The following is a 19,416-nucleotide window of genomic DNA, read 5'->3' as shown; positions in this document are numbered from 1 at the left end:
TTGAGCTCACCAATCAAGTTTCTGATTTACATTTTCAGTGTTTCATTATACCATGACATAAAAACTGTCAATGATGTTTAATTAATTGAAAATCAAACATGTATTGAAATATGTAGTTTTCTAAATATAATCTGTGTGTGATCGAACAGCATATTTTTACTCTCTGTATTACCCTGTGCGAAAACCAAACAGAAAATTGTGGCAAGAAAAGTAGGTGTTCAACATTGACGTAAAAAAATCCGGATATCTCAAAGAAGGCAAAAAAAGTTGCCAGCATAGGCGAAGGAGAAAAAATAATAATTCACGGGTAAGGAGGTGGGAAAAAATAATGACTCGCCACCAATCTTCCACCCCCCCCCCCCAGGATATCGAATGGTCTACCCCTAACGCCAGTAGTCTACTGTCAGTTCGACAAGGATAGGATATTCCCAACACCATGTCGCCGATTGCGTCCTTACAGGCACATTCAATCCACTATTGGGCTAGTATTGCAGCCTGAGTTAATCTTGATAGCAGTGTGTAAGTATAAATATCACTTAGGCAGACAATTAAGTTGTACTTGTAGTCACCCAGCAGTTGTTTCGATGTCTGGTTTCCAGGCGCAGAAAATATCCTTGCCTGGCCTCTAACTGTGATTTCTTGCTGTTGTCATGGATGTGTTGTCTCTTCAAAATGAATAAGACGGTGTAATTTAGAACTGTGAGAAAGCATGTTCACAATAAGGAAACATCCCGGCCATTAGCAGTGACTTCATTGTGTGCCATATGCCACGCTTGTTGAGTCTGTCTGTGTCCGCCATTTTGTCTCTGACGTGTTGTTACCCGCACATCTGTTTATTCAAATACACTTACTTGTAGTTTGCACTTTCGATTCGATTGCTGACGTGTACAAGTATACTTACTCCAGCACACGCTAGTCTAAAATTCTAGTGAAATGATTTCTTTTATGACGACTCACTTTTCAAGGTATTTGACCCCAGGCATATACGTTATCGTGAAATAACGATGCAATGAAATGTCCCCACCTAAATGACCTTTGGTAAGCATTGTGCATGTACGATGACGCTTTGTTAGATAGAGGCAGTACGCGCGTTGTCGAGTTTGCAGACTGTGTTGTTATGGTACAGAGAAGTGTTTACATTTCCCGCAGTGCCGATATCTTTGAAACCCCACTTACAGATCCCACTGGTGAAATTTATGCAAAATAATGTTGTGAAGACCACAGTTATCACGATGTGTCTAGTTCCCTCAAACGGGACGGGTCAACGCAATCGATAGTATATAGATGTAATTGTATTAACGGGGGTGGGGGGCATAGTCATTACAATCTACTAAAGTCGTAATTTGGTGCTCCAAAAATATGTCCTATTGTTAACGTTCCCTCTCAGCAAACCATAGACCAAACCTATCGATGTAAAGTTACTTGGACAATGTCTTTACAGAACAATTCAATATGTTAATTTACACCATGACATTTATTGATTACAGCATCGACATTGGCAGATACATATGTATGATCAAATTATATAAAGAAAATAACATTGGACAGACTAGACTGTCGACAGTCGTTCATGCCTGTTTTGCTACGTTTCAGCTAAAACAATGTCGTCGCCTCGCTCTGTAGCACTGAATACTAACACGTATTGATAGGAAACTGTGAGTATGAATTCCATAGCGACGAACGTACTGATTATTTAGCAACACAGCGAGTGCCGGAGGCACGAGCTGTGAAGTTGCTAAATAATCAGCACGTCAGTACTTGCGCGGTTATAGTATTGCTCCGGATTGGAACGAGGCGACAACTTTAGTTTTAGATAAAATGTAGCAAAAAAGGCACGAACGACTGTCGACAGTATATGGCCAGACGTAATTTAATACAACAGGATCGAGTCATATAAACTATAAATCACGTTTTTTTGGCGAAATAAAACTGTATGTATCTATGACTCCAACAAAATGTCGCTCACAGAAGTCCAGCTAGACTTGTAATGTATGATAGACCCGCCCCCTGTCTAATATTTTGATTGTACTCAACAACCATAGTGTTGTTGTTTGTCATGCCTAAATATATTCAATATGTCATGCCTAAATATATTCAATAGTGTATTAGTGTGTGTATGTATGCCTCTTCTGCAGGCGGCTATACTGTTACACAATAGCTTGCTGAGCTTGCTATTATTCAGAGCAGTATGTAACAATTCTGATTTTTCAATCAGCAATGTCATATTTACAATAAAGTTATTGTTCACAATAACAAAAGGCAAATCACTACAGTAGTACTGTAACAATAGGACTGGTTAAACACTAGTATCACGCAGTGCCTGGATGACCTCTCGAGCAAAGGTTGAATATGTCATTGTAATACAATAGACAGGCCTATAAATCTAATTTAATAGTTTATTTCATCGCCGAAAATAAATTCGCTATGGGTGTACAAGCACACTCCTAAACGAGTGTGAAGGTACCATCATATTCATCTTCACTTTCAAAAGTTGACCCCTACAATCAATGTGAATATGATGATAGCTTACACCTCATCATCAGATTCGAAGTACTTCCGAATGGGTACGAACATGCGTTCGGCAAATCACATATCCTTCATTGGCAGGTTGAAATCGTGTGATTGTAATTACTTTTCACTTGATTTGCCAGGATTTGCATGCTCTCTTGTTATTTTTGCCAGAGTCACATCCAATTTGCACCATGAATTATTGTTGTCATGGACCATTATTTTTCACAATCGATTGCGTTGACCGATCCCGATCAAGGGAACTACACACATTGTGATAATTGTGGTCTTGACAACACTATATTGTGTAAATTTCACCAGTGTAAGTGTTAAGTAGGGTTTCAAAGATAGCAGCACTGCGGGAAATCAAAACACACCCAGCCAGGCCGTATTTTATTACATTACTCATACAGGTTTTTTGTACAATCAAGTGAAAAGTAACTACAATCACATGATTTCAACCTGTCAATGAAGGATTTGTGATTTGCCGAACGCTTGTTTGTACCCATTCGGAAGACTTCGAATCTGATGATGAACGTGTGAAGCTATCATCATATTCACATTGATCGTAGAGGTCAACTTTGAAAGTGAATATGAATATGAATATGATGGTAGTTTCACACTCGTCCGTAAGACAGGGGCTTCTTTTTGATGAGTTTGGCGGAGTTTTTTTATGTCGCAACATGCATCACCCTGTCTACGACCTATTTAGTTTACAACTCGCTCATCTAGGACTTGTATGTTGTACGTTAAGCATTAAGCACGTCACTTTATTTTGCGCCTGTCTATGTCATTGTATCTGTGTGACTGCGCATGCGATAGCTCTCGGCTTAGCGGTGGATAATCGTATACAGTGACATACTTTTCTATTATTCGGCTTGTTGCAATTCTAGCTCTGTCGATAATCCACAACATGATGTATACTGCAGATAGCTAAAACATGTGAAAGTAGCCTACATTACACTATTTCCGCTAACCTATAGCTAACTGATTTTTGATTGTTTTTTTTTTTTGAAATTTCGCTCGTCCTTCCACGAACAAAAAGTTAAAAAATTAAAACGTCAGTAAGGATAGCGAAAATAGTAGTAGCGCATATGAGTAGCGTTAGTCCTTCAAGTCTACATGTCGGCCACTGTAACGGTATAACAATCATACATGGCCTACAGTCTTTCTATTTAGGTTGACCTCACCTGGTAATTTGTAAATTATTTAACTGACAATTTGAACAACCTACTTCTTCGTCTCTTCTATTATAATAATTTAGACACTATTCCCAAATAATTTTCTTCGACTAGTAACAGGGTCCTTTTAATCACTTGTATTCGTTAAAAACAAATACAAGTGACCTGAAGGACCTTGTCACTACGAGTCGCTATACGAGTAACGACGAACCATTAAGTCATGAGTAATGAGGAATAATGTAATTGTACCTCAAGTATGATTTTTAAATGAATTGGAAGAAAATAAATTTGCATTTTGTAATGTTTGTCCCTTATTTCGACCACCACCACAATACAAGTAGCCGTAGACCAGGTTATGCAATCTATATTTTCTGTTCAGAGACAATAACTTAGCTTGTGAATGTACACTGTTCAAAATTTATTCTTATAGTATCTTGAAATGGGAAGAAATACAGTATACAATGGATCGATATTATGGAACATGCTTGACAACTGAGACAGTTTGAACCAACCGTACTGAAGAAAACATATACCGACTGTAACAACTACCATGTCAGGTTATTCGCCAGCTATTTTGGCAGTAAGGGATGAAGTTGACAAATTCCTCTGCATACAATGTAAACTGTTGCTTAGGAACCCCCTGCAAAGTTATTGTGGACATCGATTTTGCAGAAATTGTCTTGACGATATATTCAGGTGAGGATATTCCCATACACTTGGTGGTATATTTCATTTGTCATGTACGTACTTAAATGTAGCTTATATACAAAGTATATATGCATATATTGTTCCAAGAAATAAACCCAGTCCAACTACGACAATTGAAGTAATTAGAAGTGAGCAGAAGTGTATCAAAATGTGAGGAGGTGAAAATAATGGACGTACTCAACTAGTTACTTCAATCTTCAGACGATCTTTATTAGTACCAACGTTTCGACAATACACAAATTGTCATTATATATATATATATATATATATATATATATATATATATATATATATATATATATATATATATATATATATATATATATATGACGGGCATATGCATGGCAGTTGCATATGCACTATATAAAGTGCATATGCATCTAGCCGTCAACATATTAAATTTACAGATAAAAACTCGCATGTACATAATGCACACACGCTCGAACACACACATACATACATACATACATACATACATACATACATACATACATACATACATACATACATACATACATACTTACAGACGAGACAAACAGACGTAGACGGTGACGTATACAGTCAGTCAGTCAGTCAGTCAGTCACACAGACAATCACAGCATTTATGTGAGAGTCAATCTAGGAAACAGTGCACAAACACAAAAAAAACATGTAGAGGAATAGGTGTTAAATTTGGAGCGCATCCCAGACTGCACATAATGTTTGTTAAATATTAAGATGCGTTATGTCGATTCTTTTTTCTCCAACAAATTTGAGGTCTTTCATATAGTGGCTGGAAAATAACTAAAAGTTTCTTATATTTGTACATTTCAGGCAAAATGCAACATACAACTGTCCAATATGTTATCCAGAAGACCCGTCAGAGGACAGTATTTTGAAAAGGGACACGGTAATAGATAGCTTAGATCATAGAGAGTGGGGAAGTTCAACTGTCTATTGTTAGACCATGAATGACGAATTACTTTTCACCTCTTCTTGTTGTAGTACATGCAACATCTTCACGATAGGAATACGAATTTATATTAACATGTTTATATTATACAAATTGTTTAATAAAAGTATACCGGTATACCTAATCTTACATTTACGTACAAGTCAATTTTTGTGTACGATGTAATAACAAAAATGTCAGGAAAAGTCTAGACAGATTTTGCCTAAATTTTAGTACTCGTGCCCTGTTAATTGCATGTATGAACTTACCACATTCGGTAACAATATGGCACTTTGGTAACTACCTCATCTTTACAATCATGTAAAGCCAATGTACTACTTGTGTTTGTTAATTATATGTACAAAGATTTGTCAGAATAAACCTCTGATGATGTCACGAATGCCACATTCTCTATTTTTTCTTGACACGCTGTATAATTTTGAAATCACCAAATTTCTTACCATTCCTCAAGTGTAGTGGAGCTTCTTTACAGAATTTCGAAGATTACTGACCCAAAGGTGTTATTTTATCATTCAAAACCATATTAGCAGTAATCAATACATGTTTACTAAATGAACAAATTAGTCTAACTGAACTTTTCATTCTTAGCTTCCTGCAATGACCTCTATTCACGTTACCGTATAAAAAATGTTTTTAACCTTGCATAACAAACAAGACACGGTCTTTACATATACACGATCATGCACCTGCATTACTTTGAGTTTTATCTTATATTTTTCGATGAAGGTATTTCCTGATAGAGCAATCTACCGAGAAATGAAAAACCTACAAACTAAATGTATCTATGACAACTGTAGATGGAAGGGACCATTCAGCCAATATGAGGTAAGATTTATCTGTAAAACTACACAAAAGTAGCGCAAATAAGAATAGATCGGATTGTGACAAAATGTAATGGCACCTGTTTAAATACAAAGTCAATTAATGACTTAGAAGTTTCAGTCTTGCACTAACATCTTAGTATGTTTTGTTTCTCTTTAACTGACATGATACTTTACTGTAGCACAAATGTTATATATCAAATATTTGGGTTTTTATTTTGCAATAATTTATTGTGAGTAAATATCGTACACCGCACCGCACTCCTAGTACTAGGTTATGTGTGGAATGTTAATTTGTCACGGTACCAGCGATAATTGGTTAGGGACGATCGTATAATGTCGTACAAGCTCAATAAACGAATTACGTTCGTTCGGGACAACACGCCCCCTCCTCCTAAACAAACGTTTACAAATGTGATAGCGACACTTTTATATATGATGTAAACTATGATGAAAATTGTAGCGGTTACACCATCATGATCGATACGATGTAACAATATATACAATAAACATTAAAGTACTACCGAAAACCCAGCAAGTAAATTGTAATCAACTTACCAACATCGCAGTAGTAAATACAGAACCTTATATCGTTGAAGCTTCAAAGTTTTTGAAAATTAGTTTCAGTGCCAAAACGAAGTTCAGCAATCGCATCGTTGAGACCCCCTACCCCCAAAATGAATGAAGTTTGTTTATTGAACTTGTGGGGCATTGTACGAACGTCCCATATTAGTATTACATCCATACCTTTACACATACTCAAGTCCAAATTATTTTCATCACATTGTGAGAATGGGTCCATCCAAGTGTTGAACGTTTCACGAAATACTTATTTCTCTAGAATGTCAGCTTAGACAGAAAAATATGACCAAATTAAACACGAGTCTGGTTTGTAAAGAAATACGTTGTTCCGTGCAGACTTACCAGGATAATATTCATTTATTTTAACAGAAACACGAACCAATTTGCGAATATAGATTGGTCGAATGTACCAGAGATGGCTGCTCAGAGAAAATACGAAGAATAGATCTGGACGAGCATCTGGAAAAGACCTGTGTCATGAGAGAAGAGACGTGTTCATATTGCCAAGAAAGAATGGTTTTCAGAGATATGCAGGTAAAATAATTTCAGTATATCTTCATCGCATATCATTTCCATTATATGGCGTTGATCGATGATGGAAGGCTAGACTTAGGAATGTAAAACGCAAATGACAAGTCTTAGTGGGATTCGTGTTGAAGATGTTGGTACTACTTGAAATGTGAAATGAATTATCCACAGAATAGTTCACCTGTTACAAGAAATTTTTCCCCTTTGGTGTTCAAACTGAAACATGTTATAGGAAAGCTGCGTTCACCTGATTAGAATCAACAAATGTGTAAGTAGCTGTGACTAGATTGTGCTGCTCTCAACCACAGACAAAATCTGACAAAATACTCCCCAATGAATTTAACGACTTTTCACCTAAAAGCAAATTTCTATTGCAATCAACTTACTTAATGCATACCAATTAGGCTATGTGAGTACGCAAATATAGCCTAATTGTTATGCATCAGGTAAGTAGATTGATATTATAGAAAAAGTTTTCCGTTTGGGTACACTCTATTGCAATCAGACAACCTGCCTGATGCATACAAATTAGTTTATACATGTATTTACATACTCATACATCCTAATTGTTATGCATCCGGTATGTAGATTGATTGCAATAGAAAACATGTTGAACGTTCCTTTTGGGGAAACTCTTAATCTTGCTCATATACGCATTCCTTATTGGTACATTTATCAATATATTCTCTTACAGAGACACCATAACATTTGCCCAAAATATCCTGTACCTTGTAGAAATTGTAGGCAGGAGATAATGCGTGGAAAGGTAATTGATCATATTCGTATTGACAATCTTAAATACAGAAGTATAGCAATGGATTAGACTTGAAGGATTCAATGTATACCATACACTATACTAGTATATCAATTAGGCTTAGTAGTATTTCAACCAGTGTCTGATATTGTGTAAACACCTTGTGGTTAATTACCGCACACAAGTTAGTGTGGTACTGAATTAGTGCGATGGTTTTACAGTTCGTGGTGGGCTCTGGTTTGCAGTTCTTGTAAGTTCACTTGTTTGAGAAGAGTTTCTGAAGTTGTTGAGCATCGCAAACTGTTGGGGTAACAAGTTCAATTTGCGGATGGACTCAAATGTGTCAAAGTAATGTATGTAGATCAGAAATGTATTTGTAGGTGCAATTTAATTATAATCAGATGTATGGGTATTTTCTCTTTCCAAACAATGGAGAATGCATCGTATGTCGATGTTAATGGCGGTAATGCACAATACATCAGATTCCATAAGAAATCATTCATCCATATACAAATATTACATTGCATGCGTTACTCTTTCTAATTTATGTGAGTGTTGTTTAGTGTTCTATTGTTCACATGCTGTTCAAACATTTCAGTCAGAGTTTCATTTGACATAAGGTTGCACTTTTTATTTATCTGTTTTATAGCTGGAAGCACACATGGACTTGAAGAATGGAGATTGTCCGAGAAAGATGCAGCAATGTGATTACGTCCGGATTGGCTGTGAAACTTTGGTAAGAGGGCACGGAGAATATTTGACATAGTACATAACCTGTCAGTAGCCAGGACATGTATTGACGCATGTCATTCTAAGCGTAATCGAGATGACGCGAGCGTTTTACTTGAACTTGTTAATATATGATCAATTGATGATGACTAATGCACTACCTTTCTCTTTGTTTCCTATAAATAAGAATTTCGGTGACAGTGGAGTTTGTACTCAATAGAACCAATGCCAAAAGACAACAAACAATAACTTAAAGGCACTCTAGCAAAACTCTTATACTTTAGACTTTTACAGAAGTTTTCTCTAACCATCTTTCTTTTGAAAATATTTGGAAAAGACAAATGTTATCACATGTTACAATCTTAAATCTAATTTTCTGTCCAAAGATCGAAGTTGGAACGCAAGTTGAGCATAATACCAGCTATATCGAACATCACATGGCGTTACTACTGCAGGCAGTATCACAAATCTCAGAATACAGAGAAAATGTCGAAGAGAGCGCTGCACAAGCTCAACAACTCACCATCACAGTCGATGGCCATGGGCACAAGATTGAAACTCTCCGTATGCACTTAGATCGCATGAAAAATGATCTGGAACGCAATCCTCCTCAAAGTCATGTCTCGCCATCTCATAATAACCTACAGAAATATCATGAAATAGTCGACAAGTTGGAAAAATCAACCGGTGATTTGAACAACAATTGCAGAACGCTTGATAGAAGGGTTACCACCTATGAGGGAATAGTTGCTGTCTTGAATGTAGAAGTTGAGCGAAATGCAGAGATAGTGCAGAAGATGAATAACGGACAGAAAGATTTTAGAGAAAATCTGAATGGTATGGATAGAAAGACGAAAGCCCAAGACCGGATAATTGCTCTGAAAGATGTCACCCTCGCTGAACAAGACTTACGAATTCAGTCGTTAGAGATGGCTAGTTATGATGGTATTTTGACCTGGCGAATCACTGGCATTGCAAGGAAGAAACGTGACGCCATTTCCGGTCGCACGCTCTCCATCTATTCACCATACTTCTTTTCAAGTCGCTATGGTTACAAGATGTGCGCGCGCATCTACCTAAATGGTGACGGAATGGGCAAGGGAAGTCACGTGTCATTATTCTTCGTCATCATGAAGGGGGATTACGACGCCATTTTGAAATGGCCATTCAGCCAGAAGGTAACCTTTATGTGGATTGACCAGAATAACAGGGAGCATGTAATCGATGCATTTCGCCCTGATCCAGAGTCGTCATCATTTAAACGTCCAACAGGTGACATGAATATTGCTTCAGGATGTCCCCTGTTCATGGCACTGAATCTTCTGGATAGTGGTGGCCACGCATACATCAAAGATGACACGGCTTTTTTACGTATCATCGTCGACACCAGCGATTTGTGACCTCCATGCATCTTGGCTTCACGCGCCGGAGGTTGGGCAACATACTGGTGTTGGCTAAAAGATGCGCATCATTGAATACCAGATTTTGGTTTCATAAAGTGATATGGTTTTCTGCCTATTAGTTTACACAGCTTTGTGAGAGCACATTTCTACAGTACATATACGAAAAGTGATAGCAGAGTTTCTCTTTCGAAGAACAACTCAATTACTGACAACTATTATCGATTTGAATCGTTTTACAAGTTCCCAAAGACGTCAGCCTATTGGAGAGCCCATGAATAGAAACCCAATCCTCGACAAAACCCAATAAAAACATTCAAAGAAAAAGTTATGATAGTATGCTTAGCATTGCATATAGTATTAAGAGAGACTTGCAGAGAAAATTTGTTGGTTGTGTATAGATTATTACGAAAATATAGTTGGTTTAGAAAGTCAATGTGGCCAAACGATGTGTTTTGTATCTTCGCAATAATTTTGTAATGAACAAAACAGATTACAGCCTATGACAGCAAATGATATTCAAATGAATAACATATCTTAATAAAATTATGAACACTTATTACTAATACAACTTCCACATACAGCCATCGACGAACTTATCTTAAGATTTGCCTCGCCCTGGACAACAGATTACCAGAGGCAGGTTTTGGGTTTTTTGATAGCGTCACAATTTCTACTATATACAGTAGGTTATCAGTATACAACATACATCAGGTTTTGATATTAATAATAATAATTATAATACATTGTATTTACAACACTCCTTCGACAAACATGGAGAATGGAGTATACTTATTAGTAAAAAATAATTATTAATAAGTTGCAAGCTTGTCGGTAAAAATAAACTTCAACTTCAAAGGGAAGAAAATGCAAGATAAATTCTGTAACGGCTGTATCATGTTGACATCCAACGTGGCAATTTCGAAATAACGATTGATACAGTGTATCACTTTATATGCCTGCTGTCAGATCTGTCTACAACTTGTTAACAGAAGACCCTGGCGTAACGATGAGAAGACGCAAAAACATATTTTGGCCCTATTGACGTCCTAAACCAACTATAGTTTTGTAGTATATTTTATGCTTGTAATTGAAACGAAGTTATAGCTACCCATGTGACCCAGTTAAGAATGCCACAATTTAATAAGAGAAGTTTCATTAATTGCTCATGCATGAGAAGCCGGTCGATTGATCATATTATTCGTATAATAATCTGGTATTAAGTGTATTTTACTTTATCCGAGAAAAGTAACCGTTTTAAACACTCTAGTTCTGTTCATGGACAAACTGTGAAAGTAGGTAATCGAATTTTGGTAGCTCTAGTGTGATTCACAATATTCGGGTCTTGAAAAAAAGACAAAATGTGACGAAAATTATGCTTTCTGCAGTGAACGTTTTATAGTATACAATACGGGAACATGGAACATGTGTACAAACATACCATAAAATTTAAATCAAGAACATTATCTCTCACATTTGAGATAGAACATTTTTGTATGCGGGAAACTATATTTTGATTCCACATAGAAATCAGTTGACTATGATCGTGTTTAGGGTAACTTGTATTGAGTATATTTTAGTATGACTCATAGCGACGACGAAGACTGCTATATTATATTGCATATATGCATAGAATCGTAGTTAGTATTCAAAACATAAAAGTACAGACTTACTTACAGGTCAACATATATGTCTTACGGCAGATATATTCAGAGTAAACATTTAAACAACATACAAATATTTTACATATTCTGTTAATTTATGCCATAAACAGCAGTGGAGTATATGTTAGTATACAAAAGCACATTTTCGAAAATATACTATTTGATGCATTTGTAATTGTTGTGGTACATATAGTTTATGATGGAGTAATTATTATGAATATACCCATTAGTCAGCAAAGTACTGGGCAACATGTCAACGGTTCATGTCCTTATCAGTTTACTTCTGCAATAAGCTCAGCTTAAAAATTTGCTTTACATGTGATACTATCTTTACCTAGATATTCTTTTTGGATTTAGAACATGGCAAACGTTTTGGTTTTGTTCTTGCAGTGGAATTGCCCCTAAAATTGGGATTGGGAGCTCAACCACTGAGATGACGCAGTGATAAACCCGTGTTGTACCTTTAATACCGTCAGCTTTCTTAGGATAGATTGTTGGTGTTATAACATTTTTCCCTCACACACTGATTACAATTACAATAAACTTGTCCTTTTTGATGACAATTTGGATGGCAGTACCACAGAAGTCCTGTTCGATTCTTTGTATTTAATAACACAGTGGTTCTATAAAAATAAAAATCAAGTCTAGACAGAGTATTACAAATTAGTTATTTCATTTGAACAATAACTTTCAAGTTTAATAAAGGCATTTTTGTACGGGAATGTCTAATACAGAATTTATCATTCTGATCATTCTAAGTCACGACAACGTCACTCGCTCTGCTGTGCCTAAATTGAGTCAAAATTCAGCATTAGTTGTCCCTGATTTTCACAAATTATATTATTTGGGTATAATGAAATTATTCCAGACAGGCAGGCAGACAGAGGGGGTGGTGGTGGTGGTGGTGATGATGATGATGATGATGATGATGATGATGATGGTGAGTGTGTGTATGTCCGTCTCTCTGTACTGTCAGTGCGTGCGTCTCGCTGTATGTTTGGTCTAGTTTGTGTGTGTCTGTGTATGATTAAAAAGTTAATGTCCATAAACAAACCCACCGCGTCTCCAATAGATGTATTATCTCTGATACACCGAATGCCGATACAAGCTTATACAAACCATGAAAGTTCTATAATGGATACTTTGGCCAAAAAACAACAACAACAAAAGCCATAGTACATGCAATATGATTTGGCCTGACAAATTGTGATTTGTGACAGCAATCATATGAACTAACCGTTGAGGGCTCTAAACTAAGAAGTACCACACACAATTTAACTGTATAAAGTGTAAGGGCCAGAAAAAACAATCTGTTCAACGGGCAACATAACCCGACACATTGGGAGGTAGGTCGATTTTTTTTTTTTTTTTTTTTTTTTTTTTTACAAAGGATGTAAAAACAAACCTCATGTAATGATGGCAAAACATTTGAAGTTGAGTTCAAATTGTACTTATTCATTCATTTTGATTTTATCTCTCTAAAAATTTTGTAGCTCCTCTCAAAATATGTTTAGACCCGCTAAATGAAACTCCAGAATTATTTTAGCCACTCCTTCTGTCACCTACACTATAGAGGAGATATTGAACACATATTGCCTGGCCATGAGGGCTATAGCACCCGTTTATTACACCCGAGGGACTGTGAGTTACCAGAATCACATGCTATTTCCCGAGGCCAAAGGCCGAGGGAAATAGCATGTGATTCTGGTAACTCACAGTCACGAGGGGGTAATGAACGGGTGCTATAGCCCGAATATAGGACAGGCAATATGTGTTTTATAATATACCCCATGCTGTGAACTCGCGGTGGCATACAACATCGTCAGAAGCTGCCATTTGCTGTGAATGCGCGGTGGTCACGTGACCATGTAAAAGTTGATGGAACTATTTCCCTAGGGAAATAGTCATTCTATTTCCTTATCACGTGACCGATTCTAGCGAATCATGGCACAGCATTATCACTAGGTATATTATAAAAAATTATATATGGTAGCACAGGTACAATGATGCATTAAAAATAAGTGATAATCAACTACAATAACAGTCCAAATGATATTACTTGACAAAGGATGTGCATTTCACATGGATACTTGTAAGGAGATGTCTCATAATTAGCTCTGACCTATGAAGGGAGGTACTTAGTCAGCCACCTTCCATCTTGTTTTGGGAGAAAGACAATTATTACCGTGATTGCTACTGATTGGAAGGATACATCCTCAAAAATGCAAACTTTTTTGAAAATAAGACAATACAGGAGGCCATTTAGAGGCATAAAATATCAAACAAAAAACATAATTTAAAGTCTTACAAAGCTTGAATGTGGTTTTAAAATACCAGAATTGAGAAACAATTATCACATGCAGTACATTTTATCTGGCTATGAAGTGTATTTTGTTGTGCCAAAGCTGAAATATATTTTGCAGATGTGGTAAATGACTTCTCCTGAACTTTAATTTGATTCCCAAAAAATCATGAATAAAGAAAGAGTAAAACATTTGAAGACTTTCAGACTATCAGACTTTTGATGGCCCAATGACTGCCCTTCCCATGGTCATAAAGTTTGCTCATTTCGTTTAGTGAATATTGGATATGCAACAGTTTAATTTTATCTCAATTCATGCTTGTATGCATCATCAGAGCCAAGTAAACCACTGATAGTACATAATTTGGAATTGACTCAAATGTATATTGTTCCATGTACTATTCAGAAAATATAAAGAAATTCCCTTAATTTTGAAACAAAGTGTGCATTTCACTGACATGCAAAGCCAGCATGAGGATATTTTGCCCATCACCAAAAAAAAATTGAAATGCCAAAAATATGGGTAGGTAGGGCCCGTTGAACAGCTTTTTTTTCTGGCCTAGGGGCAAGCCAAGTGGTTCCGTCTACTTCGTTTTTTTCATTGTCAGATTCGGGGGAAATAAGACCAAAATACTAGACAGAGCCTGGGACTTATATATGCTTATATATTATATTAGTCCAAGATTGAGCTTTTCAATAATGAATGAATGTACACAATTATTTCATTTCTGGAAAAATAGTTGTTTCCTTCTGTCAATCGCTCTATCCTCAAACAAATTAATCCGTGGTCTTCTCTGTCACCAGCAAAACTCTTGGAGTCTGCAAGAAGAGAGAAATGGACTAGCGGAGATTTCAATAGTTCAGTGTAGGATAAAAAAGACTACATTCCATTACTTTGACCTCAACACCCCCCCCCCTCCTCACACACACACACACACACACACACACACACACACACACACGCACGCAAGCACGCACGCACGCACGCACACACACACACACACACATACACCCCTTCTAACTTAATTGGCCAAAATTGATAGTTGTTTCAGACAGCACATTCAATTTCAGTATTTAGTAGTATGTGACTTGTCTTTTGATGGACACTTTAATTCATTTTAGTGCCATGCATGGACTGTTGTTACACATTTTTTCATTTCTCTATTCGATGGCAATATTTGCATTTTTGGGAACAAAATAGATATCATTAAAAGTAAAATCCTTTTTGTAGTGTGAGAACTAAAGTGGTACCCTAAAAACAAAACAAAACAAACAAACAAACAAACAAACAAACACACACACACACATAAACAAACAAACAAACAAACAAACAAACAAACAAACAAACAAACAACATAGTAATTGTTTGCCACGATCGAATACCATGACGATTTTACTGCTTAAACAACTGTTTACGTTCTAACTACACCACACAGCTGGGGTGGTGTTGGGTATCTTTTTAACATAAAAGATAAGAATGGTATGTGGTGGAAAAGAGTTAAATTAATACGAATGGTAATACCAAAAATCATTCGTCGTTGAGGGAACGATTTTTATTGGCATGCCCTACATGCTACACAAGAGCGCCCGCATCGTCGATTTCTTTGTTGGTCTTGCCAATATAGAAACTCACTGTGACAGAATAAAATAGAATGTTTGAAATCGCCATGGCCAGACTCTTTGCATGACAGACATATTTTGCCAAAGATAATGTTGATCAAGAGAATTAAAGATCACTTCAATCGTATCGTGTTGGAGAATAAGCTCTGGAATTTGTTGTGAGAATCGTCCTGCGTCATAAATATTTTCGGTAGAAAACAGATGATTTGACCCGGAAGTTAAGGTGACCTCGTTTGAACAGCGATCTTCTGGACAAATTATGAAATCACATCTAAAACTATTGTAACAAATTGGATCAACATCTAATGTTAACGTTGATTCTCCATCGGTGTTACTCTTTGATCTCCTCTCCTAGCTGGCAGTTCACGTAACTATTATACCAGAATCACTAGATCACATCTCCACTTGTACACGGGATAACTTGAACTGTATAAAATTAGCTAGCAGACATCATCACACAATGTCCATGGTTAACTTGGATCATTTTAGAAGTAGCCAGGAAGCAGATTGAGCTGTTTCCTTCAGCTCGCTCCCTTCTAAAGTGAAACCAATCTTTATTCTAATGTTAAATTGTTGTAAACATAAATCATATATAAATATTCAAATGACTGGATGATAAAATCATCAATGAATAAAGCAAAGCTGTTGTTGCCGTAATATAATGCAAATAATATCTGCCACTAAGGGTCTTCCGCCTACACCCAACAAATCAAGGTGGCGTCTGTAAAGGAAAAGAAGGAAAGTAACAAATCAATGCTTAGCCAGCTCTGCCTAATTTATTTTATGCCCCATTTGTAACATATGAAAATCCGACAACGAAATTCTGAAAACACGTTGTCTAGGAAAGAAAATTACACTAAATCATCTTTTCTATAGCACCCTTTCTATTTTAAAACAAATATTCAAAAGCGCTGAACAATTACAGTTTAAAATTAAAGAAAAAAAGCATTGGTTGGAAAATGAAATAAAACTAAGTACATAAACGTAAACTCATGAAATAAACATACATAAAAGACCTGATAAAACTACAAAGATACTATAATTAAAATAACTTCATTAAAAACATAACAGTCCATAATGTTGTTTAAAAAGGTGTGTTTTCAGCTCACATTTAAAATGTTCCACATTATCAATGCCCTTAGGTTTGTCGGTTAGAGAGTTCCATAGTTCTTTCGTGACTAAAGAAAAACAACTTTGACAACTTAGGGATATATCTTTTGCTTGCAGTATTTTGTCATTGTAGCTATATTCATTATCAACGTATGCAATTCTTTCTAGGCCCTATGCTCGTATATCATTAGAACGTTGTATCTTTGTAAATAGTACATTGATACATTTCAAATGTATTAATACCTTCATATTTAAATCTGCACACCCTTTCACTATGTCGTGTATCTACCATAATTTGTAATTTAAGGTTATTTATATTTTACTCATACTTGTTTTCTTCTCTTTCTATAAATTCACATTTCAGGAGGAAAGCTCCGGAATCCCTTCTACAATTCAAGAGTATAATATATCTCAAATGGGTTAGGGAAAATGGACAGCAAGAAAAGATGGATCATTGTCTTGTTTCACTTAGGTAGCCTTCAATAACTGCAGATTGTCACGTTTTATAAATCGGATCTCGAGGGAAACCCATAGTTTAGAAAATAGTTTTTGGCAGCTAAATCATGAAATGTAGGGCTCGTGTCAAGATATAATACAACCCAGAGAGAATGTTACTATCTTGAAAAGGTAGTGATTGTAAGAAAAGAACACCGTATGACTCCACAATATTACCATTAAATTCTCACCTGAATGTTTTAAAAAGCTTAGTATTGATGCTAAGATTCCCTCTGACTTCATTAATTTATGTATACTGAACGCAATACGGAAGTATATCATCGGCGGGGGTCATTTTACGTCAATATGTGCATATCAGTATTCGATTGTGATAGATTCTACACATTTGTTTCCAAACAACGAGAAAGACTTCCTGTGTAACCCCTTGGGTAATGTACTCAATCTAAATATTTAGTCTTAGTAATTGGGATAAACAACAAACTTACGTCTTAAAAGCCTTGATCATCAATCATAGAAATTCAAGAAAATCGATCACAATGTGAGAAGTTGGTAGAAAAAGATAGGTCTTGAGGGAGACAAAAACAACAAATGTACGTTTTACAGTTCAAAGAGATACACAAGCAGATACAGACAGAACAATATTGGACCCATGTTATAGAAAGTTATAGACAGTTGCATGAAGAAGCAGCCAACCTTTCTGCCTGCCTGCCTGCCTGCCCGCCTTCCCGCCTTCCTGTTTGTCTGTCGTACGGTCAGTCTGCATATCTAGGATGTAAGGTGGTTTTTTTTCCAAGATCTGTGGTACCTCGGGCAGTGCGTTGGTGTATGTTGGTGGAGGGGGGATTACTCTTCAATCATGCGTGTTGGTTAGTTCCTTTCTTTGATGTTGTAGATCTTGTCTGTTGATTTTGTCTACTTTCTCCATTGTTGTTCTGTGTTTCTGTCTTTTTATCCCTTCTTCCTCATACGGCTCTTGATTTCGCTCTGTTTTTTAATATAGTATATTCATCGGTGTTTGAACATATTGTTTTTGCCATTATTGCGAGTCCGTATAATATTGGCTTGTTTACACTACTGTGATGATCTGATTCTGAGTGCAAGTATCTGTCCGTAGGTTTGCCGTATTCGCTGGTGTGATTATTTCCGTTTTGTATTGTTATGTTGACATTGCGGAACTATTGTTCTTGTTGAATACAGGGGTTCTATTTGTATCTGTGGATGTATTGAGTTGGCTATTTCGCTGAAGTTGTTCAGATCTTGTATTGTGTGTCCATACGTCATTTACGCATCTGTACCTGTGTAATGGTTTTCTTCGGGGATTTGTTGAGAAGTTCTTTATCCCATTCACCCATGAATACACATGTATAGTTCATGCCAAGTTTTAAGGCGATTGCTGTGCCTTGTGTTTGTATGAGTGTTCTCTCGAGAATTCGAAAATATTTGTTTTCTAGTACTAGAGCCATGGTTTCCATTATATCATTCGTTGGTGGTGGTATTTGTGCTTTGCGGTTATGGAGTGCTTGTTTGCAGGCTGCGATGACCTCCGCCCTCGCTACACTTGGATACAGGGCGCGAACATCCTCACTGCCCGGTCATTAAGCTACAACACAGTTTTCCGGAATTTGAAATGTATTGCCTTCTATTGCCTTCTCTTTGCAATCTCTTGCAAAATGTCCTTCAGTACTGGTTCTACAAACACTTTAAATATCTAGGTTTTGCATCTGTTCTCTCCACATTTCTAAATCAGCTATATGGACTACAAGCATAGGGAGCCCTGGAACCGTAAACAAACAAATATACATGGGTAAATGAAATATCACTTTACTATCTGTATACAATTTCAGGACCTGTATCATTGAAATGTTAAATATAATGTTTCGTATATACTCTCTATGCTAACAACACTGGGGAGTGACTAGAACGGGATGTAGGCTCATGCACAACTTTTTTATTCGATGTTCAAAAAACAAACCAAATCAAGAGGCAAAAAAGTCGAATGCATACTTTTCTTTACCCTCATTCACTAATTCAGCCCCTTCCATGAACGTCATCGTTTGAACCTTCCAAATAATCATATGTCCTAAGAAATTTAAATTTTCCG

At 36.5% G+C, this 19,416-nt stretch overlaps 1 protein-coding gene across 1 annotated transcript; it reads left to right on the top strand.

Annotated features, from left to right (window-relative positions):
• The first annotated feature begins 390 nt into the window (after positions 1–390).
• LOC144440824 (TNF receptor-associated factor 2-like) lies at positions 391–12,527 on the top strand. Its single transcript, XM_078130236.1, has 8 exons — positions 391–519; positions 4,120–4,385; positions 5,211–5,286; positions 6,076–6,174; positions 7,122–7,286; positions 7,975–8,046; positions 8,684–8,770; positions 9,150–12,527. Exons 2-8 carry the CDS (start codon positions 4,240–4,242, stop codon positions 10,161–10,163), a joined length of 1,659 nt encoding a protein of 552 aa, XP_077986362.1. The 5' UTR covers positions 391–519; positions 4,120–4,239; the 3' UTR covers positions 10,164–12,527.
• Positions 12,528–19,416: the final 6,889 nt, after the last annotated feature.

The sequence above is a fragment of the Glandiceps talaboti genome, chromosome 10 (assembly GCF_964340395.1).
Source record: "Glandiceps talaboti chromosome 10, keGlaTala1.1, whole genome shotgun sequence".
NCBI lineage: Eukaryota > Metazoa > Hemichordata > Enteropneusta > Spengelidae > Glandiceps > Glandiceps talaboti.
This window is presented reverse-complemented; position numbering and strand designations above follow the sequence as displayed.

Excerpts from the sequence above, each read along its gene's own strand:
- LOC144440824 (XM_078130236.1), top strand. The coding sequence starts at position 4,240 with ATGTCAGGTTATTCGCCAGCTATTTTGGCAGTAAGGGATGAAGTTGAC. Across the intron at positions 6,175-7,121 it reads GACCATTCAGCCAATATGAG|AAACACGAACCAATTTGCGA; the intron begins GTAAGATTTATC and ends TTATTTTAACAG. Across the intron at positions 7,287-7,974 it reads TGGTTTTCAGAGATATGCAG|AGACACCATAACATTTGCCC; the intron begins GTAAAATAATTT and ends ATTCTCTTACAG.